General features: G+C 45.7%; 1 protein-coding gene across 2 annotated transcripts; it reads right to left on the reverse strand.

Moving 5' to 3' along the window:
* Positions 1–16,728: 16,728 nt before the first annotated feature.
* LOC143768717 (uncharacterized) lies at positions 16,729–20,056 on the reverse strand. 2 transcript variants are annotated; one of them, XM_077257369.1, is made up of 5 exons: positions 19,938–20,056; positions 19,137–19,250; positions 18,906–19,052; positions 17,375–17,524; positions 16,729–17,202 (listed from the first exon to the last, which is right to left on the reverse strand). In XM_077257369.1, exons 1-5 carry the CDS (start codon positions 19,987–19,989, stop codon positions 17,036–17,038), a joined length of 630 nt encoding a protein of 209 aa, XP_077113484.1. In that variant the 5' UTR covers positions 19,990–20,056; the 3' UTR covers positions 16,729–17,035. The 2 variants fall into 2 exon arrangements, with proteins under 2 accessions (XP_077113484.1, XP_077113485.1); XM_077257370.1 differs by lacking the exon at positions 18,906–19,052.
* Between the last annotated feature and the right edge of the window lie 5,477 nt (positions 20,057–25,533).

The raw sequence follows: 25,533 nt of genomic DNA on the forward strand, positions 1-25,533 counted from the left end.
GCAACAACCAGGACTCTGGGGTGCTGCACTCCCCCCCGGTTAAATCCAGTACTCCGGGACTGGGAAAACAAGAACAATAATACATGTTAACAGGAAACACACAAATTTTTGAAATAGCATAACAATTGAACATAACAGAGCTTCCCTTTACGGGAGGTGAGGATTCTTGAACGTTGCAAAAGTTAGGTCATGCACAGTTTATGACTCTCAGTTCAGTGGTTGAAACAGCGGGGACCCCGGGTAAACAAAGGGGCCCCCTTTTTGAAAGTTTTTGAGCAATTCACCGTCCATTACTCTATTGTCCATTTAAAAACCTGTAACAAAAAGATATATATACAAACATTTTCAATTAAATAGCAGCCCTTATTAATACCTCCAAAGTTTGTAGCGGAGGGGAGTTTGATTTTGAGTGCTGCGTGTGGACCTTCGCAGCGCAGGGGTTGCTATTGGCCTAACAGGGCCCGCTATGCTTGCTACCGCTGGTGTAGTGCGCTGTCTTCTAACTACACTTCTAGTGAGTCTGGGTAGCACTGGCAGGTTGGGGCTCTCAGAGCTGCTGCTATCAACAGTGGGTACGGCAGGCTCACTGATAGCAGAGGGAGGATTTGCCGGTTCAACGGTTGGCATGGCTTCTTCAGGCAAGGCTTGTTGAGGTTGCGGGGCCGGATGATCTGGTACCACCGTTGTTTCTGGTGGGTCCGGCTGTGGAAACGTTAGAACAGGTACCGCGATGGCCTGATTTATCTGAGTCCAGGACTGGGGAAAGTCACCAAGGACAGTATGGAACACCTTCTCCTTTTCTACCGGCGGGGAGATTTCTGGGGCCGTGCCCCTCTCTTTCAACTTATCGGGGCAGACCTTAAGGTGATCCCTGGATACCGCTGTCGAGGTCTCCCCTCTGTCCTTGCTGATGAGACAGACCTTAGTGTTGTCGAAGTCGGATGGCAAGATGGTATACGGTTCCGCTTCCCATTGGTCATCAAGCTTGTGTAACCTCCTCTTTCGTTTAAGCACTTGCTCACCAGGTGACAGGGGAATCGCAGGAGCGTGTTGATTGTAGTCCCTTTCTTGTTTCTGCCTAGCCTGGGCGAGACTTCTCTCCACACACTCCTGTACTTCGCGGTATCTTCGCTGCCTTTCTGTATCCCAATCTGCCTCCGGCGAGGTATCTTCGGGTACTAGGACCCCCATGTCCAGATCAACGGGTAACCGACTAGACCTTCCTCGCATCAGGTACGCTGGAGTACAGTTGGTGGAACTTACTGGGATGTGGTTGTACATATCCACCAAGTCAGGCAACTTTGTCGGCCACAGGTTCCGTTCCTCCACAGGCAAGGTCTTCAATAAATCGATTACTACCTGGTTCATCTTCTCGCACATCCCGTTGGTTTGGGGGTGGTACGGTGTAGTTCTGATCTTCTTACACCCGTACAACTGGCAGAATTCTTGGAACACTTCCGCTTCGAATGCAGGCCCCTGATCGGTCAGTACTTTCTCTGGGTAGCCATGGGGTCTACAAAAGTGCTGCTGGAAGGCCCTGGCGGCAGTCCTAGCTGTTAGATCCTTGACAGGCACAACCACCAAAAACCTGGAGTAGTGGTCCACGATGGTAAGGGCGTAGATATAGCCCGACCGGCTAGGCGTCAGCTTCACATGATCCAGCGCGACCAGTTCGAGCGGCCGTTTGGTGATGATAGGCCGCAGGGGAGCCCGCTGACTGTCACGGTCCTTCCTTCGCAGACTACACGGACCACACTCTCGACACCACTTCTCAATGGTTCTCTTCATGCCAATCCAATAGAACCTCCCTCGGAGCAGCTTCTCCAGCTTCCTCCATCCGAAGTGTCCGGCTCCATCATGGTAGGCTCCCAGAACCATGGGCGCATCTCGCCTTGGCACCACTATCTGCCACACCAATTCATGAGTACGTGGGTCGATGCTCCTCCTGCACAACTTGCCATCATGGATAAACAGTTTGCTTCTCCCCTTCCACAGCTGTTGAGTTTCTTGTGGATCATCTGGGCCAGGGTGCAACCCAGCCTGCGTCAAGAGTTCCTTCACCTGACGGACCGCGGGGTCACTATCCTGGGTTTCTGCCCATCCGTGGTGGGGCAGGGGATTCAGCGTGGCATCCGGTTGGTTCTTGTGCCTGTTCTTCACATGGTGAGAGTTCTGAGTGGCTTTGGGGCGATGGAAGGCAGGCAGCTCCACCTCTTCAAGTGCCTCCGGGTCTTCTCCCACTTCTGGTAGATTGGGCATTCGGGACAGAGCATCGGCATTGGCATTCTGGTGTCCTGCCCGATATTTGATGGTGAAATCATAGTTGGACAGCCGGGCCATCCACCGCTGTTCCAAAGCCCCGAGTTTGGCAGTATCCAGATGCGTTAGCGGATTGTTGTCCGTGAAGACGGTGAATTTCGCAGAGGCCAGGTAGTGCTTAAATCTCTCTGTCACTGCCCAGACAAGGGCAAGGAATTCCAGTTTGAAGGAACTGTAGTTGTCAGGGTTCCTTTCCGTGGGACGGAGTTTCCTGCTGGTGTAAGCGATCACCCTTTCTTTGCCGTTCTGAACCTGGGACAGCACGGCTCCTAATCCCACATTACTGGCATCTGTGTACAGCACAAACGGTTGATCGTATTCGGGGTAAGCCAGTATCTCTTCTCCCGTCAGTGCCGACTTCAAACAGGTGAAGGATTCCTCCAGCTCTTCGTTCCAATCAAAGGGGGTTTTCCTCCCCTTGGTCTTCTTTGGTTGGCCCACCAGCAGATTTTGCAAGGGTGCGGCCTTCTTGGTGAAATCCTTAATGAATCTCCGATAGTAACCTACCAACCCGAGGAACTGCCGGACTTCGTGGAGGTCACTGGGCTTTGGCCAGTCCTTGATCACTGTGACCTTGTCGGAGTCTGGGGCCACTCCTTCAGCGCTCACCACATGGCCCAGGTACTGCACTTTAGGTTTCAGCAGATGACACTTGGACGGTTTCACTTTTAGGCCGAAGTTGGACAAGGCTTCGAACACCTCGGCCAGGTGCTTCAGATGGTCTTCGTAGGTTTTAGAGAAGACTATGACGTCGTCCAGATATAGCAGTACGGTTTCAAAGTTCAGGTGTCCCAGGCAGCTCTCCATCATCCTCTGGAACGTTCCGGGAGCATTGCACAATCCGAAGGGCATGTAGTTGAACTCACAGAGGCCCATTGGCGTCGTGAAGGCCGTCTTCTCTTTGTCCGCCTCCGCCACAGGAACCTGCCAGTACCCACTGGTGAGATCTAAGGTAGAGAAGTAGTTAGCAGATTTTAAAGCAGCCAGAGATTCCTCTATCCTGGGCAGTGGGTATGCATCCTTATGTGTAATGCGATTCAACTGCCTGTAATCAACACACATCCTCATTGTACCATCTTTCTTTTTAACGAGGACTAACGGAGCTGCCCAGGGGCTACAGCTGTCTCTCACCACCCCAGCCTCCTTCATTTCCCGCAACATGTCCTTGGCACACTGGTAATGAGCTGGGGGTACAGGGCGATATCTCTCTTTTATGGGTCGGTGATCTCCCGTGGGGATGTGATGTTGGATCCCTTTCACCTGCCCAAAATCTGAGGGGTGTTTGCTGAATACCTGCTCGTACTCGTGTACTACCCTGTAAGCCCCCTGTATTTGATGAGATGGGGTAGAGTCAGTGCCCACATGCAATTCCCGACACCAGTCTTTCGAGTGCTCTGCAGAACCTTTGTTCTCCGCCACGTTTGACGGGACCAAGGGTCCAGGTGTCTGTATTACACTATTATTGACAGTGAACAGTTTGGCGAGCGTGGTATACTTGGTTAGGTGGACCTCTTCCTCCCCACAATTGAGGACACGTACGGGCACTCTCCCCTGTCGGACGTCGACCACCCCCCGGGCTGTCAGAACAGTAGGCCTATTGTCTGAATATACAGGTTCTACCAAGGCCTGGTAGTCCCTACCCCTGAGGCCTATGGCTGCTCGACACCATATTAACATTTCACTCTTGGGAGGTATCGCGATGGGGTTTGAATCACTTACAGTGACACGACCAATCTCACCACCAGTCAGCTCTACCTGCTGTCTCTGCATCAGAGCTCTGATTTCCTTCTGCAGGGCACGTTGCTCACTGTGGCCAGCGTTTTCTGCCACCTGTTGCAACAAAACAATCACTTCTGCAAGACAATTTTCTATAACATTAGTACCAAGAGTCATCATGGGATTACATTCTCGACGATCAATATCTACAATCACAATCCCTTGGGCTTTCAATTCCACCCGCCCCACTTTGATGGTGACCTCCTTATACCCCACTTGTGGCAACGGCTGACCATTACTGGCGATTATGGTGAAATCATCGTCAGGGCCACGAGTAATATCAGCGTCCTCCCAATACCGTTTGTAGAGCACGTAAGGTATAGTCGTCACCTGAGAACCGGTGTCCAGCAAAGCATTCAAGGGGATTCCATCAATCACTACAGGGAGAACTGGTCGTCCTCCAATATACTTGGTTCTCCAATGCTGCGGGCCTGACCGTCCTACTCCTGGGGGTTGGCCCTTTGCCCCAGGGGTTGCTGGTTTAAAGGACAGTACCTTGCAAGATGGCCCACCTGGTGACAGCGGCGGCAGATGGGTCGTCCATCCTGGTGGAAGCGGTCGTCGGGCCGGCTCCTGGTCGGCGGAGTCCTCCTCTGTCGCATCCAAGGGACATCCTCCGGGCTGGAAGCCAACTGGATCTTCTCTTTGGGGGCCTCCTGTAGGGACTGCACCGTCCGGGCCAGGGCAGCGACGCTCTTAGTTAGCTCTTGCATCTGGAGCCGAAGTCCTGCGGGGGAGTCGTCCTCGAAGCTCTGGGCGTCGGCCTCCGCGGCAACTGGGGTATCCGATGCCACCTCCTGGTGGTAGGTGAGAGCGGGGCGCCTGGGTGTTACTGCGCGGCTGGGCTGTCGCTCCTGCAATGCCTGGATAGCTTTATCTTTAAACTGCACAAAAGTCAAGTCTGGATTTTGCATAGCCAGGAAGTGCAATTGGCCCCGCTGGTGACTGCACAGGAGCCCCTCAATGAACCGCTCCTTCAGGATTTTATCCTCATCCTGCATGCTGCCGGGGTCACTCTGCTTAATGGCCCGCATCGCTTCCTGGAGATTAAGGGCATAGTCCCGTAAGTTATCCTGCGACCTCTGTTTGCATCCATAGAAAGTCAGTTTAATCTCTGTGGCAGTGCGAGTATCAAAGGTGGCTTTAAGCTTGGCAAAAATCTGTTGTGCAGTTCCTTTATCCTCAGCGGGCCAGGATTTCACTTCTCTCAGAGCCGCCCCAAAGAGTTGGCCAGTTATCATATGGACCTTCTGGGGCTCGGTTAGGGGATAGAACTCGAGCAGGCTGCAGAGCCCTTCTTTAAAGTCAGTGAACGTATGCGCCTCCCCAGAATATCGTGGGAGCCAGGCCGCTCCGGGCAGGTAGGGCATGGAGAAGGGCATTATGGCTTTCGCATTAGCGGCAGTGTCCGACTGGCTGATGGGGGCAGCGGGTTCTGCGGCAGCCAGTGGTGGTATTAGGGCCGCGGCTTCGCCCGCTGCGGGGACCGGAGCTGCTCCTGCGTCCGCGGCTGCGACCGCCACCTCCTCTCCTCCCGACTCGGACATGGCCGTCCCTTCCTCCCACTAACCTGCTGGAGGTCGGAGTTCCTTTTCCGGGATTGGCGTCTCACTGCGCTTTCCGTCCCGCGCTTCTTTTGGCTGATCCCGCCCACGTAGCTAAGGCTCCTCCCTCCGCGCGCGGCAATGGCGAATTTTGGCGGTAACTTTCCGCGGCAAGCAGTAGCACACAGTTCTCTCAATAAAGTACAGTCCAAGCACGATAAATCACAGTTCCAAGGCACACATGACCTGATTCTTCAGGCTTAAGTAAATCCTGTTCGTGACGTCAAGTTGGAGCGCCCCCACACCGCCGCAGGGCCGAGGGGTACCCGGAGCCGGGCCTCTAGGTCTCAGTCTTAGGGTTGTCACGGTGGCTAGACCCGGTCCGTGGCCCTGTCTGTCAGTGGGGGACGTCCGGTGCAATAAGTGGTGTTGTAGCGGTGCAGGTCGCGGTAAATAATGAGGACACCAGGTTGCAGTCTCTTTACCTCTTTACTGAAGATGTTGGAGACCTCAGTCCAGAGCGCTGTTAACTGGGTTTTCAGAGACCGGCCGGTCCAACGACACATCAGGAGTTCCTCCTTACAGGTGGGAATCAGTAACTACCTTCTAGCGCTGTGTGTTGTAGTTCTTCCCTGCTGAGCTCCCGGGATAGTCCTCACAACTGTCTCTTCCTGTCTCTACTGTTCTTTCTCCGTCCTCCAGATGATATGGTAGGACGCACCCGTATGACGGGGTAGGCCTGGAGTTCTTCCGGGACCCTAGAGTCGCCCCTCTCCCACAGCTGCCTCCGTTGTCTGCTTAGGTGTTAAGTGAGACAGCCAACCTGTAATTAGCTGTCCGGCCGTGGTTTGCAATGTACTTAAAGTCTCTTACTTGCTCGGCGTTCCGGCCACCGACTGTTTGCGCCTCAGAAGGATGTTGCCTCGGTCTAACAGCAGGACCCCTTCTGGTATTTCTCCTTTTCTGTATTCCCGTTGTTTACTGGTTAGTTCTGCTCTGAGGAGTCTGCCAGGATCCCATCCCTGACAGGTCCTCTCACTAGCTCTTCCCAGTAGTGATGTGTCGTTCGTGAACGAGCCGACACAAAGAGCCGGCTCCCTGCTGTGAACGATGGGAGCCGGCTCTGCAGTGTGAGTGAACCGAATCTTTTTTTTTTTTTTTTTCCCTTGTCTGGCGCCTGCAGCCTATCAGATTCAGCGAGCTCAGTGAGTGTGACTGTGACTCATGTGGGAGGAGCAGACAGCAGAGAGGGAGATGTGAGTCTGTGGACTGTAAAGAAATGCCGGTGAGTCCAGTGATGTGATCACAAAATCAGTCCCCAGGAAGGCATTCACCTCACACAGGTACCGCAGCTGTGCAGCCTGTAGCCTCCCATCAGGCCAGGCTTGTGCTGGAGAGGTGGCCATGCTGTTATTATCAGCTCCCCCTAATAACGGCTGCAGTTCTGTGCCATCTCCAATTATCTGACACTCTGCAGCTCTTCTTGTCTTTACACTTTTGCAACCTTTTTAATGCACCCAAAATATCTGCAAATCATGGTGATTAACCCCTTCATGTTGCAGCTATTGTTCTTTTTCTGCCACACCTTTCAGGAGCCTTTGTAAGGGCTTGTTCACACGATCCTTTTTTCGCTGCGGATTTTTCAGGTCCTGATTTGTGAAAACCGCAGTGCAAAACCTGCGGTGGTTTTCACTGCGGTTTTCAGTCCTTTTTCTACTGCGGATTCCACTGCGGGTTTCCACCTGCATTTTCCTATTGGGGCAGGTGGAAACCCGCTGCGGAATCCGCAGAAAGAATTGACATGCTACTTCTTTTTTTCCGCTGAAAATCCACTCTGATTTTCAAGCCGAAAAAAGGATAGTGGGCACAACGGATTTCGTTTTCCATTGGGTAACATTGTACTGTACCCTGCATGGAAAACGTCTACGGATCCGCAGCGAAAACCACATCGTGTGAACATAGCCTAAGGGCTTGGGGTTTTGTGTTTCTTTTTTTGCAGGACAAGTTTTAGTTCTGAATGAGCCTATTTTACCATATAATGTCCTGAAAAACCAGGAAAAAAAAAGTTCACAGTGAGGTAAAATGAAGGTGGGGAAGCAATTCCACCGTATAGTTTGGGGGATTTGTTTTGCATAGTTCAGAGTGCACGGTTTCATTTGAGGTGGTCTCACACGTGGCATCACAGGAGGCTGGGGCTGCACTCGCCTCACCTACAGTAAGGGTACCGTCTCACAGTGGAACTTTGATCGCTACGACAGCACGATCCGTGACGTTCCAGCGATATCCATACGATATCGCTGTGTCTGACACGCAGCAGCGATCAGGGATCCTGCTGAGAATCGTACGTCTTAGATCGTTTGAAACTTTCTTTCGTCGCTTGATCTCCCGCTGTCATCGCTGGATCGTTGTGTGTGACAGCGATCCAGCGATGTGTTCGCTTGTAACCAGGGTAAACATCGGGTTCTAAGCGCAGGGCCGCGCTTAGTAACCCGATGTTTACCCTGGTTACCATTGTAAATGTAAAAAAACAAACAAACACTACATACTCACCTTCTGATATCTGTCACGTCCCCCGGCGTCTGCTTCCCGCACTGACTGTGAGCGCCGGCCGTAAAGTAAAAGCAGAGCACAGCGGTGACGTCACCGCTGTGCTGTGCTTTACGGCCGGCACTGACACAGTCAGTGCGGGAAGCCACCGGCGGGGGACGTGACAGACATCAAAATGTGAGTATGTAGTATTTGGGTTTTTTACATTTACAATGGTAACCAGGGTAAATATCGGGTTACTAAGCGCGGCCCTGCGCTTAGTAACCCCATGTTTACCCTGGTTACCCGGGGACTTCGGCATCGTTGGTCGCTGGAGAGAGCTGTCTGTGTGACAGCTCCCCAGCGACCACACAACGAGTTACCAATGATCACGGCCAGGTCGTATCGCTGGTCGTGATCGTTGGTAAATCGTTTAGTGTAACGGTACCCTAAGGCCAGGCCATCAATGTTAGTCATGGACAATCTCTTTAAACTTGTTCTATCTGTAATACTACCTCAATCATATTTACTGTAACTTAACTGTTAATAAAGTTGGTATGTAACTAGGGTTGCAGTGCCATATTCTGCTTGACTTGCTGGGATTTGTAGTGCTGTGCACCACCAGCAGGAGAGGTTTATACCATGGTATAGTAGCATTTATACATTTCTGTTCCACGTTGTGTTGAAATAAACTGAGTTTACTATTCCGTATGCTTTGCACAGCGTGTGTGTACAGTGTATACATTGTGTGTGTGTGTTTGTGTGTGTACAGTGTATACATTGCGTATGTACACAGTGTATGTGTGTGTAGTGTGTGTACAGTGTGCGTATACAGTGTGCGTGTAAGGCTACTTTCACACTAGCGTTGTTTGGTGCACGTCGGAATGCATTGTTTTGGAGAAAAAACGCATCCTGCAGAATTATCTGCATGATGCTTTTTTTCTCCATAGACTTTCATTAGCGACGCATTGCGATGTATGGCCACACGTCGTGCGACGGATGCGTTGTGTTTTGGTGGACCGTCGGCACAAAAAAAGTTCCATGTAACTTTTTTTGTGCGTCACGTCTGCCATTTTCGACCGCGCCCCCTCCTCCCCGGACCTTACAATGGGGCAGCGGGTGCATTGAAAAACTGCATGCGCTGCCCCCGTTGTTCATTTCTTTCACAACGTGCGTCGGTACATCGGGCTGACGCATGGCGACGGCCCCGTACCGACGCTAGTGTGAAAGTAGCCTTAGCACAGTGCTTGCAGCATGCCTTTATTTTTATGAATTACAATCTTATACAGCACCAACATATAGCACAGCACTTACTAATTCAGAAAGGACGTGTACAAAAAACGGCACATATTACAAAGTAATACAGGTTAGGCTGGGTTCACATTGCGTTAGTGGCGTCTGTTAGACGGACTACGTTACACAGCGGCATAAACGCGGTGTAACGCAGTCCGTTACGGCAGCCATTGACTCCAATGTCGGACGCATCACTAGCGCCCACCCACAATGGGCGTGCGCTAGGGATGTGCCGTCATTGAGTGACGGACCCTGAGATGCGGGCTGCAGCGTTTCCGGGTCCGTCACTGATAGCGCAGATAGAGCTAGAAGATGCTCTATCTGCGCTAGCGCAATGTAAACGTCGGCACTTGCGTTAACAGAAGCCCGTTACCGTATGTGCTGAGCGGGCTGCTGCTAACGCAGTGTGAACCCGGCCTTAGGACTACAACCAAGTAGCGCGGGCTCTGTTCACAAGAGCCAACAATCTGCGGAAACAGCAATGCTAAAAACCAGTCTTTACTGCTTCACTAGATACTTATACAGGTGTATCATGAGGCTGTCACTTTACAGGCAAAGAGTGGGAACGATGACAGTGTAAAATCTAGTTTTATTTAAAAAAAGAGCCGGTTCACGAGCCGAAAGAGCCGGCTCTTTATAGTGAGCGGAGCCGAAAGAGCCGGATCACCAAAAAGAGCCGGACTGCCCATCACTACTTCCCAGCTACTTCTCCCTGTCTTCCTGTCCAACCCCCAGTTTTACCAGAGTTGTGAGGAGTGGCCTACTAGATAGGACCACCCCCCCTGGTGGCCGGAGTGTGAAGTGTGGTGAAAGTGTACCTGGTCAGAGAAACTCCTTAGTGCAATCAGACGTACCATAGCTCCCCATAGTGGCGGAGCCACAGTACTGCAACAACCAGGACTCTGGGGTGCTGCACTTTCTTACCCAAAGCCTTCTTGGATCCGGGTCAGACGCCTCTCACATAGCCAAATCAGATCTCACACTTTGCACTGATGAGGGGCAGTACCCCGAAACACAGTGTCATCAAATTGAGATCTGGTTTGTGGCTTTAAGTCTCCTCATCTTGGCATGTTTAATATTTCACTCTCCACAAGGAAAAACTATACTTTTTGGATTCCGGTTAGACGCCTCACACAGCCAAAGCAGATCTCATGCTTTGCACTGACGAGTGGGCAAAGTCTCCTGAATACCTTGAGTGCTGTTTCTTGGCTTTCTTGCATCGCCACTTTGGTGGATTAAGCCGGTTGCAGCTTTTGGGAGATAGCCAGGAGGATTCGGGAAGGAGATCCTAGGACCTGTGGATGATGGTAGTCCGACTTCAATTCTCTGGGAATGGTGATAGCCAGGTCAAAAAATGGATTCAGGATTAACATCGCTGAAGATAACAAGTTGCATTTTTCTCTGGGATATTTGGACAACATGGTGTTTTCTGACATCCTGAATATTCAGAAGTCTGATATAATATGCCTGCAGGAGTTCGGGAGGTAAGGTAGGTATGTGCTGCTGCTATCTTCTTTGGCTACTTGCCAAGAATTTGTTTACTGCCCTGAAAAATAGAATTGCAAATCCTTTGCTGGAAGGTCTTAAGCCCCCGTCACACTAAGGGTACTGTCACACAGTGCAATTTTGATCGCTACGACGGCACGATCCGTGACGTCGCAGCGTCGTATGATTATCGCTCCAGCGTCGTAGACTGCGGTCACACTTTGCAATCACGGCGCTAGAGCGATGCCGAAGTCCCCGGGTAACCAGGGTAAATATCGGGTTACTAAGCGCAGGGCCGCGCTTAGTAACCCGATGTTTACCCTGGTTACCAGCGTAAACGTAAAAAAACAAACAGTACATACTTACATTCCGGTGTCTGTCCTCCGGCGTTCTGCTTCTCTCCACTGTGTAAGCACAGCGGCCGGAAAGCAGAGCGGTGACGTCACCGCGTCACCGCTGTGCTCGCTTTCTGGCCGGCAGGCGCTCACAGTGCAGAGAAGCTGAGACGCCGGAGGACAGACACCGGAATGTAAGTATGTACTGTTTGTTTTTTTTACGTTTACGCTGGTAACCAGGGTAAACATCGGGTTACTAAGCGCGGCCCTGCGCTTAGTTACCCGATGTTTACCCTGGTTACAAGCGAACACATCGCTGGATCGGTGTCACACACAACGATCCAGCGATGTCAGCGGGTGATCAAGCGACGAAAGAAAGTTCCAAACGATCTGCTACGACGTACGATTCTCAGCAGGGTCCCTGATCGCTGCTGCGTGTCAGACACTGCGATATCGTAACGATATCGCTAGAACGTCACGAATCGTACCGTCGTAGCGATCAAAATTGCACTGTGTGACAGTACCCTAAGCGAGGTCGCTAGCGAGATCGCTGCTGAGTCACAAGTTTTGTGACGCAACAGCGACCTTAGTAGCGATCTCGCTATGTTTGACACGTAGCAGCGACCAGGCCCCTGCTGTGAGATCGCTGGTCGTGTCGGAATGGCCTGGACCTCTTTTTGATCGTTGAGGTCCTGCTGACGTCGCTGAATCGGTGTGTGTGACACGGATTCAGCGATGTCTTCACTGGTAACCAGGGTAAACATCGGGTTACTAAGTGCAGGGCCGCGCTTAGTAACCCGATGTTTACCCTGGTTACCATCGTAAATGTAAAAAAAACAAACACTACATACTCACATTCCGGTGTCCGTCAGGTCCCTTGCCGTCTGCTTCCCGCACTGACTGACTGCCGGCCGTAAAGTGAAAGCACAGCACAGCGGTGACGTCACCGCTCTGCTGTTAGGGCCGGCGCTCAGTCAGTGCAGGAAGCGGACGCCGGGGGACGCGAAGGTGAGTATGTACTGTTTGTTTTTTTACACTGGTAACCAGGGTAAACATCGGGTTACTAAGCGCGGCCCTGCGCTTAGCAACCCGATGTTTACCCTGGTTACCCGGGGACTTCGGCATCGTTGGTCGCTGGAGAGCCGTCTGTGTGACAGCTCCCCAGCGACCACACAGCGACTAAACAGCGACGCTGCAGCGATCGGCATCGTTGTCGGTATCGCTGCAGCGTCGCTAAGTGTGACGGGGCCTTTAAAGGTACCTTCACACTGACCAACTTTCCAACGATAACGATAGCGATCCGTGACATTGCAGCGTCCTGGATAGCGATATCGTTGTGTTTGACACGCAGCAGCGATCTGGATCCTGCTGTGATATCGTTGGTCGGAGCTAGAAGTCCAGAACTTTATTTGGTCGTCAGATCGGCGTGTATCGTTGTGTTTGACAGCAAAAGCAACGATGCCAGCAATGTTTTACAATGGTAACCAGGGTAAATATCGGGTTACTAAGCGCAGGGCCGCACTTAGTAACCAGATATTTACCCTGGTTACCATTGTAAAAGTAAAAAAAAAAACAGTACATACTCACCTTCTGATGTCTGTCACATCCCCCAGCGTCTGCGCTGCTGCTCAGAGCTTCCTGCACTGAATGTGTCAGTGCCGGCCGTAAAGCAAAGCACAGCGGTGACGTCACCGCTCTGCTTTAGGGCTGGCGCTTACACAGTGCAGGGAAGCAGACGCCGGGGAACAAGACAGGCACCGAAATATAAGTATGTAGTGTTTGTTTTTTTTACATTAACTGGTAACCAGGGTAAATATCGGGTTACTAAGCACGGCCCTGCGCTTAGTAACCCGATGTTTACCCTGGTTACCCGGGAACTTCGGCATCGTTGGTCGCTGGAGAGCTGTCTGTGTGACAGCTCTCCAGTGACCACACAACAACGAAACAGCGATGCTGCAGCGATCGGCATCTTTGTCTATATCGCTGCAGCGTCGCTTAATGTGACGGTACCTTTACCTTTACTGTGCTGTACTCTAAGGGGGATATCCCACTTGTAGATTTCATGCACAACCCTTTTGTTTGCCTGGATGACATTATTTTATTTTTAAAGAGACATTGCATTTATATTCAGTACTCCCACAGGGTCCTGATTGGAGAAGTACAAATTTTTTGTGAGATTTAATATGGATCCCCAAGGCCCGGGAGGCATCCATTACCCCTCTTTATTTTTCAATTGGGAATAAAAGTGTTTTGGTTTTTTAATGCCCCAGTGTACTGCAGGAGGTGTAAATATTTTGTACATACCTTGGATAGCTGCAGGGAGATGCCAACTTGTAGGAATTGCAATAGTTCTGGCCATATGGCAAAAGACTGCACAAATCCTGTTATGTGTAATGCTTGTGGTGAGGAGGGCCATATGTATCGGGACTGTAAGGCCAGGATCAGTCCCTAAAGTTAGGGGTGTGTTGGGGTTAGGTTTGTGGTTAGTGTTATGGTTAGGGTTGGAATTAGGGTTAGGGGGGTGTTGTAGTTAGGTTGTGGTTAGGGTTGGAATTAGGGTAAGAGGTGTGTTGTGGTTAGGGTTGGGATTAGGTTTGGGATTAGGGTTCCGAGTGTGTTGGGGTTAGGGTTGTGGTTAGGGTTCTGATTAGGGTTAGGGGTGTGTTGGGGTTAGAGTTATAATTGGGTGGTGTCCACTGTTTAGGTACATCAGCGGGTCTCCAAAACCGACATGGCACCATCATTGATTCATCTGATCTTTAAATTGATCTATGACATTTCCAGGTGATATCAGAGGCATATATGTGGAAGGAATACCACCTGTCAAAGGTGAGTATGCAATCTTATCTGAAGTAATATATGATTCTTAGTGGTCAGTTAGACTCAATATGAATACTGCATAACTATGAATTTGTTTTTATTATCCTTATTGATACTAAACCCTAACGGACCTAGGGAACTAGGAATTTCTCCTTCATGGCATGGTTGTGTAATATCTGTATTAGCATAGGCATATGCTTTACATAGATGTATTTTTCTAATAGTTTTGAATAAATCAATTTTGAAATCTGTTTAATCAAACTTTTCAGATAAGCAAATATTAAGACCTTTCAATTGTAAGGTCAAATGATCTTTTGTTAATACTCGATCAGACAAATTAACCACTTCATTACCGATTAGTGTGTTATTCATTTCTTCTACGAATCCTGTTTGTGTTCTTTTCTGGTTCCCATGGTTCTTCCTCTCCTGATATGCCTACTAAAAGGTTATTCTCAGTTGTATTCACAAAAGTGTTCGAATTACTAGTGTTTGGTGTTGAATATTACTCTGCGACACTTGAGTGTGAGTCATTAGTCCAACCATCAAGGTTAGATATTCTTTTTCTTTGTAATTTTTGAGTGTGGTTTCTTTTAGTGTTTAATTGATGCCACTTTTTTGGTTTTCTGCCACTAATTGGTGGAAATGTGAACATTCCTGTTGGGTCTACATCTGCTGCATTGGCTGTAGTGGAAGACCTGTTGCTCCCCATTATACTAATTCTACTCTAGTGAAATTGATGCCACTTGTCTGCCCCTAATTATTTTAAATGTGAACACTCCAGGTTGGGTCTCCTTCATGCATGTTGCCTGTAGCAGTAGGCCTCCGAGATTGGCAGGCCTCCACTTCCTTTGAGTCAACTGCCCCTGTTACTATCCATTTTTCTGACAATAGTAGTCTACAAAATTTATATGATATTTGAGCCACCTGAGTGTGGCTGAGTATGAAAGCAGGTTGAGCTGTTACATGTGGTATTAGGGCTCCTAGCACAGGAGGCCTACACTGATCCCTCACCCACCTCATCTTACTGTGACATTCAATTGAAAGCTGTAAATGCTGTCCCAGACCACAATACCTCATGCCTGGCTGATGCTGCAGTGCCATGCTACAATTTGTACTGTGGGTGTATTGAGGTTACTGTCTGCCCCTCATTTGATGTGTTTTGGCAGCTTTTGGGAACATTTGAAGGTGTTGTGCATGCGTTTGTTTTTGCCTCCCATTGACTCCAATGGCGTTTGGCCATATCCGGCAAATATTCGACGAATAAGTCAGCAAATAATGCAAAATCGGCAAGCATAATCTGTAGAGGAATATGTATGAGGCACTGACCAATCACATACCTAATGGCGACAATCGTATAGAGCGCTTACCCGGAAGTCATGTACTAAGCTTCAGGAAACATATAGTCACACCACCTGAGACACACCACCAAATAGCCCTTCAGATATTTGTAGACAGCTATTTAGTCTCCTCTCAGCCTTCTTTCTTACAAGCTAAACATTCACAGATCCTTTAACCGTTCCTTGTAGGACATACTTTGCAGTCCGCTCTCCATCCTGGTAGCTCTTCTCTGAATTTTTTCCAGTTTCTCGATGTCTTTTTTATAATTTGGTGTCCAGAACTGGACACAGCATTCCAGATGAGGCCTGACCAAGGAGGAGTAGAGGGAAATAATTACTACACGTGATCTGGACTCTATGCTTCTCTTACTACATCATAGAGCTGAGTTTGCCTTTTTTGCTACTGCATCACACTGATGACTCCTGAGCAGTTTGTGATCTATTAGTATACCCAAGTCTTTTTCACACTTGCTGCTGCTTAGTTCTATTCCTCCCATTCTGTAGATGTAATTGTCATTTTTCTTGCAGAGATGCAGAATCTTGCATTTCTCCCTGTTAAATATCATTCTATTAGTCACTGCTCGATCAAGAGTAGCTTTTAATCTGTGTGGCTGTGGTATCAAGAAGCTTAAATTGAACAGTTCTAGAGGAGCTTTCTTGGAGATAGCTGCCTTGAGCAATTGCCCAGTATGCCTGCCCTCTAACACCATCCCAAATGGCAGCAATATTAGCAACAGAAATTGGCAGTGTATATATCTACATGACATAAGAATCAACTTTTATTCACCATCTCTGCACTTTCCTTCCAGCATAAGTCCTGAGGTATGGTTGGGACAGAAGCACACAATAGATCAATACCGCAACAGAAATAACTCACTTGGGGGTTGTATAAAGACACAACACATATAGGTGTCTTAGAATCTGCAGTGGCAACCACATGGCTAGAGGATAAATTCTCCAAAATGGTAATTCCCTTCAATAGAAATATCACAGTACTTGGCTGTGCTTACAAGAATGAAGAATCCTTTATAGTGAAAAATAAGGTTTTTATTCAACCAATGCATTTTGATACTGGATGAGGACCTTTTTCAGAAAGACACAAGTAGGTTGGAAAAGCGTTAGTTGAACAAAAATCTTATTTTATATCTTCGGAGCTCCTTCATTCCCACCATCGCCGCACAGGTTCCATAATATTTACACTAAAGTAAACAATTTGCGTAACATCACTGTAATCTTACATGTTTTCAATTTCTGTAAAATTACACAGAGAGACAGCACATTGCATAGTGAGCATTTATTGAAGTGTTCAGATAATCACATAAATAAATAAATCTTAAGAACTCATCAGAACTGTGTTGGGGTATTTTCAGTATTCTGAGCAGTTTATGGGTTTACAGATTTTAGCTAGACCAATGTTATACAATTTATAGCTCCTGGGATACTAAAACTACCAGCATAGCAGACGTGAAGAATGTTATACATTCTTAAAAATAATGCTTTATTAACATCTAAGTCTTATGCAAAGCCAAGAAACAATCTGGAACAATGTCATACATTGTTTCCTTCTATAACATTTGTGATTCAAAATATCAAAAGAAAATCAATAAATTGAAGGTTTATTCATTAGCTCACTCAATTTTATGGAAGGAGCATTACAGTTCAGGAGGGTTCTTTTTTTTTCTGTAATCGCAATACAGCTGTCAAAGTTTATTTTGCAGGCAGCACCAGTAATACAACCTTTAACAGATAATTTCTTACTTGTTCCACCTGAAGACACAAAACCAGCATAAATCATTAGGAAGAAAATGTTGCTCTCGCAATATTCTAATTTCTTCATGCAGAAACATTTCTTTAATACACTATTATATGATTTATTTTTTATTGTTTCTGCATTGAGTAATAAAATGTCGTCATCCATTAAAAGAAATAATTTGCTCACCAAAAATTATTACTTCCGCCCTATACTCAAAACATCTGTCCATGGCTCCAGTGCACTCCACCATGTGGTGACCCTTACATTCTTCCACAGTGTCCGTACAGTAGGCGGATGGACATAGTTTACCATTTGGTGTTGGATCATCTTTAGGAACTGGAGAAATAAATACAATTGTTTGCATTAAATATTATCATTTAGATATGACTCACGGTCAAAAATATATGTTCATATTATTCCATTATGCTGCTACTATTTTGATTGTTTTGGCTCCAGTCCTCTACCATGTAAAAACAAAGTATGAGCCAAACAACAAGCACAATTCTTTTTTTTCATGTCCTTCTTAAACCCTTCTCGACTTCAAGATTTTTCATTTTCATTTTTTTCCTTCTTTTTTTCCAAAAGACATAGTTTTTTTTATCAATATAGTCATATGAAAGCTTGTTTTTTGTTAGATGAGTTGTACTTTTGAATGACATCATTCATTTTACCATGTGACGCACTGGAATGCGGGAAAAAAATTCCAAGTGCGTTGAAAATGCAATATGATTCACAAGTCAATACAATTGCACAAATAACAAACAGGTATAGATTTGTATTTAAGACGTAAAAAAAAAACTTTGGAAATTTGTAAAAAAAAAATTTCACGTGTGTCACCATTTTTCGAGAACCGTAATGTTTGTGGGGTTGTGTGAGAGCTTATTTATTTTTAGCACCCTGATAACATTTTGAGATAGATATGATGATCTGATTTGCTCTTATTTCATTTTATTGCAATGTTGCAGTGGTAAAAAAACATAATTCTGTCCTTTTTATTTTTTTTCTGCTAATGCTGTTTACCAATCCAGAAGGGTGATCATCAACAGACTTCCAGTTGTCATGACAGCCTATCTGCCCACCCCCCCAAAAAAAATGTCATGGTTGTGCTGATGGGAGCTCGGAATGATGCTCCACCAGACAGTGTCTGTTAAATGCCATTGTCAGAGAATGACAGCAGGATTTAGCATGCTAACAGCCACGGCTGGAGCTCTGATCCATCCACGTCTGTTAGAGGCATGTGAGAGGAAAGATACAGGCTCGCCATGCGAACCGACATCAAAGGCAGAGACTCAACATATGATATACAAGTAAGTCAAAGATCATGAAAAGGTTAAACTTGAGAGGTCTAAGCTACAACAATAATGAGGTCTGTACAGCATTTCAATCTCCAACCAAGAATGTTCCCACACTGGATGAATGGAAGAAGCCTTGAAACAAAGTTTCTTGGAAGACTGCAAATCTTTTTAGTTAAAAAAACTTAATTCAGACGTGGGGTGGGCATAATTCTTGTTTTTGTATTAATGCTACAAGTCTCAGCCAGATGACAAATCTCCTGAACTAACCACCCTTATCTCCGCCTAGGAATCTGATGTTTTGGGTCACAAGACCAGTGGCCAAATAGATATTTTCTCTATATTGTCCTGTAAATTAGCACATTGACTGGGATTTACTCATTAGTCAAATATTACCCTATGATAAGCGACAATTTGACACTTACGATCATATCCATCAGTGTTGCACAAGTCTCCAGTGCAGCAATTCACATAAAATCGATATATAATACATTCATGGAATCCTGAACCGTGGAGTCCACAAATAGATTCATTGGCACAGCCTTTATATATTGACTTAAAATAAAGTCCATCTATTAGAGAAGTAAATAGACATCATGAAACCTGAATTGAGGTGGTGATACTTTTGTTAAAAGGAAAAATTGAGTTTTACTCACCGATGTAAAAGTATTGGCAGACGGTCATACATCCAGCTGCGAGACATTCAATCTCAGACACATTACATGTGGTGGAGTTATAGGACACACCCGACATACATCTATAGGAAAACACTGGAAACAAGAGGTGACAATCCAATAATATTAAATAGAAACAATAAAAATGGGGAATTCAAGTGAAAAGGGGAATAATTTAGTTGAGAACCATGTATTTCATATTTGTAGCTAACAATACTCGAGATAAGCTTTAAGTCTCACTTCTACTTTATTGAAAGTGACCCTTTTTTTTTGAAATATCTCTTATAGGGCATGGTTTTACTCCAAAAAATTTCACAAGTGTATCACTTTTTTTACATAACCCACAATAAGGTAACAATATAATGTCACAGAAAAATATCTTGATGCTAAACTATAATTGGACACTTAACTGATCGAAAAGTTTCAAGCACGTCAAGTTAGCTTTTGAGTTACAATATGGTAGTGCCTCATGTACAGTAAGTAACTGCTACCTCTATAAAACTATCTTGAAAGATGTGAATCTATATGGTCACGTCAGTAGGCAAAGAAGAAGTGAATCCTGTATTATTTGGGGGCCCATTTATTAATAGTCTAATTTTAGCAAAAATTGTTTCCATATCTGGCTGTGGCTTGATGTCACCACTATAGCCAGAATGATTCAGAATTTGTATTTCACATTAGCAAATACTTGCTGAAAATGAAGGAGAAACAATGCATTAAAGTTGCCGACTCTTCTCAGTGAACTATGTGTATATGCTGTCAACGGACTTTCTCTAGTCTTACCTGAGCCGACAAGAGCAGAGATCACGCAAAGCAAAGCGACCAGGTTCTTCATCGTGGATGATTGGTGGCTTCTCAGATTCTCTTCTTCTCGTCCTGTTGACTGTACACTGGGATCATATAAATGCTCTATGGAAAGGTAAAGAAACTGCTGTGTTATGGGATAGATGGAGTATATTCTATGGCACCATGTCACACCTTAATTTGCAAAGAAAATTCTCCTCTTGGCAAATGTTAAAGTTCTGACACAAAACAACAATGACGTGATGATGAGGAGTCCAGAATATCTGTCAATTTGATCTCGCCAAAAAGAGAATGCCGCGTCTTGTTTGTTTTTGTGCAACTTTAATTATCTTAAAATATCTCTAGGAAATGTATTTGGGTGGATTTATTTGGTTTGTGTGCACAAGCTTCTTATTCTTGACTTCTCTTTCAGAAATATATTTCCAATAGTGAACAATATATTTCTTTTTTTATTCAAACGGCTCCAAAATCCTGGTCTGATTAATTCAGAAAATAAATTCTGGAGGAAATTACTGAAAAAGAAAAGAATGTCCAGCTTCACCGAGTCCGTAAAAAATAGTTTTCTTTATTCACAAACTTTAAACATGGAGGATACAGACTTCAGCACGAACCATATGGGTAAGAATCTCAACGCATTTCTGGAGACTAAGCTCCCTTAATCATAACATGTCATGATTAAGGGAGCTTAGTCTCCAGAAACGCGTTGAGATTCTTACCCATATGGTTCGTGCTGAAGTCTGTATCCTCCATGTTTAAAGTTAGTGAATAAAGAAAACTCTTTTTTACGGACTCGGTGAAGCTGGACATTCTTTTCTTTTTTGGACTTTATACGCCTGGACACAGTGGGTCCGTGCTCCCGAGGTTAGGCTTATGCATCACGGGTGAGCTGGTTTATATTCCTTCTTTCTAGGAAATTACTGAGCCTTGGGCACTAGAGGTTGTGAAAGTTTATGGAATGAAAAGTGGCACCAAGAGGATGTAGAATAAGTATGTTATTGTTAAAAAGTTACTCAAAGGTAAAAAAAAAAAATAGGCATGAAATGGGAAGTAAAGAGGCCATACAACATGTTTCGATGCCGGACCAGCGTCTTCATCAGGTATCATCAGATTAATTCTTATACTTTTAATCAGATTATAGCTGTTTTTCTGATACATAGCTTAGATTGGGTTTATCTACTGTAGTGATTGAGATAATGTTCCATTGCTCTTTTATTTTTTTTATTATTTAAAGTCCTTTTGTGTTGCGTTTATTAACAAAAAAAATATACAAATCTGCAGAAAATATGGATGATAAAATTCAGATTGTTAAATTTGAAAGTGTCTGTCTCTAAAAGGGAAAATTATACCTCAAATTAATAATTAAAACATGTTTCTAACTGCCTTCTGTGTTTTACTTTTTTACATTTAGTTTTTTTAGGATATTTACACAACTTAAAATTTATATTTTTCAAAATATTTTTCAATACGATGATGTCCGTAAAGTGCTGTGGAATATGATGGTCCTACATGTACAAAGCATAATAAATAAACAAATAAATAAATAAATAAATAAATATATGAGTATATTACAAAATGTATTTTTTAGGCATCAATCCACCTCCGATGTTACTTTTAGTTGGGTATAAAATATGAAACCATCCCACAACCCCAAAAAATAAATCACTGTAATTTAAAAATTACCGTACACTTATTGGCGATCCCATAGGATCGCAGAGCTGTCATTCACAACGTACCTCGGACACAGTGAGTGGTGGAATCGTGACAGTAAGGTGGACCACCCCAGGAAACCTTCAATGGAAGGCTCTGACCAGACAAAGGGCTCTCAGGGCTCAATCTCTTATCTAGGATCTCTCCTCTGAGCCATATCCCTTTCAATGGATGAGATACTGGAGAGAATTATGGATTTTTTGAGAACCAAAGAGAGAAACTTCTTCAGCAGTGATCTGTGGAACATATTTCGGGATGCAAAAAGATATAGGAAGCTTTAATCTAAAGGCCACTGGTTTAACCACTTCCAAAATCTCATACAGGCCAATAAACTAAAGATCCATCTTCGCTGATGGCGCTTTCAACTGGATAATTTTTGAGATAACCAAACTTTATCACCGGCTTTGAATATATGATCTGCCAAAAGTTTCCTATTGGCCTTCCATTTTTGGTGAAGCTGAGTCACCCAAATATTTTTTCTGAACCTCTCTCCAGACATCCACAAGTTCCTGTATGGTGACCTCTACTCCAGGAAACACAGAATTCAATATAGAGAATTCACAAAAATGGAGATGAAAACCATAATTACAAAAAAAGGTGAGGTTCCTGTAGACTTTTTAACCTGGCTGTTAAAGGCGAACTCAGCAAGAAGTAAAAATGAGGACCTGTCCTCTTGTTGACCCGCAAAGAAACACCTTAAAATTTGTTCCAACAACTCATTCGTCCTTTCTGTCTGACATTTGGTTTCAGGGTGGTAAGCATTGGAAATTCACAGATCAATCCACAGTTTTTTACAAAACGCTGCCCAGGACTTGGAGACAAATTGACCATACCTATCATATACAATGTTCAAAGGGATTTAACGCTTTAAATTTTCAACATTTTTTTAAGTGGCTATCACTTCTTCATTATGAAACAGCCACAACTGGTGAGACTAGTTATCATAATATTTGGCGATGTGTTCTCATCCCCAAAAAACAGTTTGGTCTTGTTTGTCTTAGTGCAAAGTTTAATTAAGTTTTATCTCAAAATATCATCAAAATGTATTTACTTTCCCCAAGGAATTGTAAGTCGAAGCCTTTTAGTTGTGTGAACAAAACTCTTAGGGTACCGTCTCACAAAACGATTTACCAACGATCACGACCAGCGATACGACCTGGCCGTGATCGTTGGTAAGTCATTGTGTGGTCGCTGTGGAGTTGTCACACAGACAGCTCTCCAGCGACCAACGATGCCGAGGTCCCCGGGTAACCAGGGTAAACATCGGGTTACTAAGCACAGGGCCGTGCTTAGTAACCTGATGTTTACCCTGGTTACCAAAAAAAACAAACCGTACATACTCACATTCCGGTGTCCGTCAGGTCCCTTGCCGTCTGCTTACCGCACTGACTGACTGCCGGCCGTAAAGTGAAAGCAGAGCACAGCAGTGACATCACCGCTGTGCTCTGCTTTCACTTTACGGCCGGCAGTCAGTCAGTGCGGGAAGCAGACGGCAAGGGACCTGACGGACACCGGAATGTGAGTATGTACGGTTTGGTTTTTTTGGTAACCAGGGTAAACATCGGGATACTAAGCGCAGCCCTGCGCTTAGTAACCCGATGTTTACCCTGGTTACAAGCGAACGCATCGCTGGATCGGTGTCACGCACACCGATCCAGCGATGACAGCGGGAGATCCAGCGACGAAAGAAAGTTCCAAACGATGTGCTACGACGTACGATTCTCAGCGGGGTCCCTGATCGCTGCTGCGTGTCAGACACAGCGATATCGTATGGATATCGCTGGAACGTCACGGATCGCACCGTCGTAGCGACAAAAGTGCCACTGTGAGACGGTACCCTTAGAGTTGTAAAATCCTAATCTAATTCATTACTAGTAAATCATTGCCCCTGCTCCCACTCCATTGCCTCTGCTGTCAGTCCTGGTGGGCCTCTCTATTTGGACAAACAGCGCTGACAGTGGGCGACGTGGTGGTGATAAAATGGCTTGGCTATGTGCTTGTCATTTCATTTGAGCTTTTTTTGCAGTGTGTTTGATTCAGAAACTGACCAGAACCTCCAAGTTTTGGAGGATTTTTGAGTTTTTAAGGTGTATTTAGACAATTTCTGCTCCAAAACCTCCCTAAAATACTCTATGTGCAGATAACCTACTGATTCAGCTTTGATTACTCTTTCATGTTAAGGGTATGTTCACACAACATATTTTTTAAGCGGGCAAACCCAGCAAATTTTCCGAAAGGAAGACGCTTCAGGAATGTTTATTTGTCGTTTGCCAAACACTTTTTTGTCAGTTTTTGATATTGCAAGTTTTTTTGAGTCATTCCATTGCCTTAAACTGTGAAGTATGGAGTTTCTTCAGGGCACAAACTCCTGAAAAACGGTCCACTCAGTTTTTTTAACTGCTTGGCATCTTGGGAATAGTGAAGTATTTAGAATGCACTTAAAAGACTGAATATGTGCACAACAAGATGTCTTCACATAGAAATGCATATATCAATTCTTTTGAGCTTTTCAGTCAGCACTAGTGTTGAGCATTCCGATACCGCAAGTATCGGGTATCGGCCGATATTTGCTGTATCGGAATTCCGATACCGAGATCCGATACTTTTGTTGTATCGGGAATCAGTATCGGGATCGATATAATGTGTAAAATAAAGAATTAAAATAAAAAATATTGATATACTCACCTCTCCGACGCAGCCTGCACTTTACCGAGGGAACCGGCAGCCTTCTTTGCTTAAAATGCGCGCGTTTACTGCCTTCCGTGATGTCACGGCTTCTGATTGGTCGCGTGCCGCCCATGTGACCGCGACGCGACCAATCACACAAGCCATGATGTAGTTTTCAGGTCCTGAATGCCTAGAATTAGATGAATTGATGAACTGAATGCCTGAAAATTACGTCACGGCTTCTGATTGGTCGCGTGCCGCCCATGTGACCGCGACGCGACCAATCACACAAGCCGTGTCTAATTCTAGGCATTCAGGACCTGAAAATTACGTCACGGCTTGTGTGATTGGTCGCGTCGCGGTCACATGGGCGGCACGTGACCAATCAGAAGCCGTGACGTCACGGAAGGCAGTAAACGCGCGCATTTTAAGCAAAGAAGGCTGCCGGTTCCCTCGGTAAAGTGCAGGCTGCGTCGGAGAGGTGAGTATATCAATATTTTTTATTTTAATTCTTTATTTTACACATTAATATGGCTCCCAGGGCCTGAAGGAGAGTTTCCTCTCCTTCAGACCCTGGGAACCATCAGGGATACCGTCCGATACTTGAGTCCCATTGACTTGTATTGGTATTGGGTATCGGTTTCTTGACCCATAGAGTGGAATTAAAATTATATCTGCCTTACAGCTCACCACCACCCATCAAGTCCTCGCCACATCTTCCAACTTCCCATCAACTAAACCTGATATCCCCAGGCCTCTCAATTTGAGCAGTGACTTCTGGCTTTCACGAGGCTCATGAAGGCTCTTTATGCATGTGAGAGGTGATGGAAGTATTTTTTTACATCCTTCCCTAGTGCGTAATAAGGAACATTTAATTTGCAACAAATAAATTACAAGCTTTAGAAATGTTTTGTTAAGCATGAAAAAAAGGTTCCCCTGATTGTTCTTTTGTTATTATTTTTCATTTTTCCACTCCAATAAAAACCTTTTCCAGCCTCACATTGACTAATGGATGAGTTGCACCATTGAATGAGTTTTCCTATATTCTTTTGACGAATTGTTCACATAAGGAAATTTTCTACTTGACGCAATACATCCCGAATGATGACCCAACTGGTGGGGATCCAGGAGACACTGACTGAAACCCACGCGATCACATACATTGCATTCTTCCCCAGCTGCAGAGAAGCCTGCTCAGCAG

The sequence above is a fragment of the Ranitomeya variabilis genome, chromosome 4 (assembly GCF_051348905.1).
Source record: "Ranitomeya variabilis isolate aRanVar5 chromosome 4, aRanVar5.hap1, whole genome shotgun sequence".
In the NCBI taxonomy this organism is placed as follows: Eukaryota; Metazoa; Chordata; class Amphibia; order Anura; family Dendrobatidae; genus Ranitomeya; species Ranitomeya variabilis.

Coding starts and splice junctions, on each gene's coding strand:
- LOC143768717 (XM_077257369.1), bottom strand. CDS start 19,989: ATGAAGAACCTGGTCGCTTTGCTTTGCGTGATCTCTGCTCTTGTCGGC. Junction 19,251..19,937: donor CTCTGCTCTTGTCGGCTCAG/GTAAGACTAGAG, acceptor TCTTGTTTCCAG/TGTTTTCCTATAGATGTATG. Junction 19,053..19,136: donor CTGCCAATACTTTTACATCG/GTGAGTAAAACT, acceptor CTTCTCTAATAG/ATGGACTTTATTTTAAGTCA.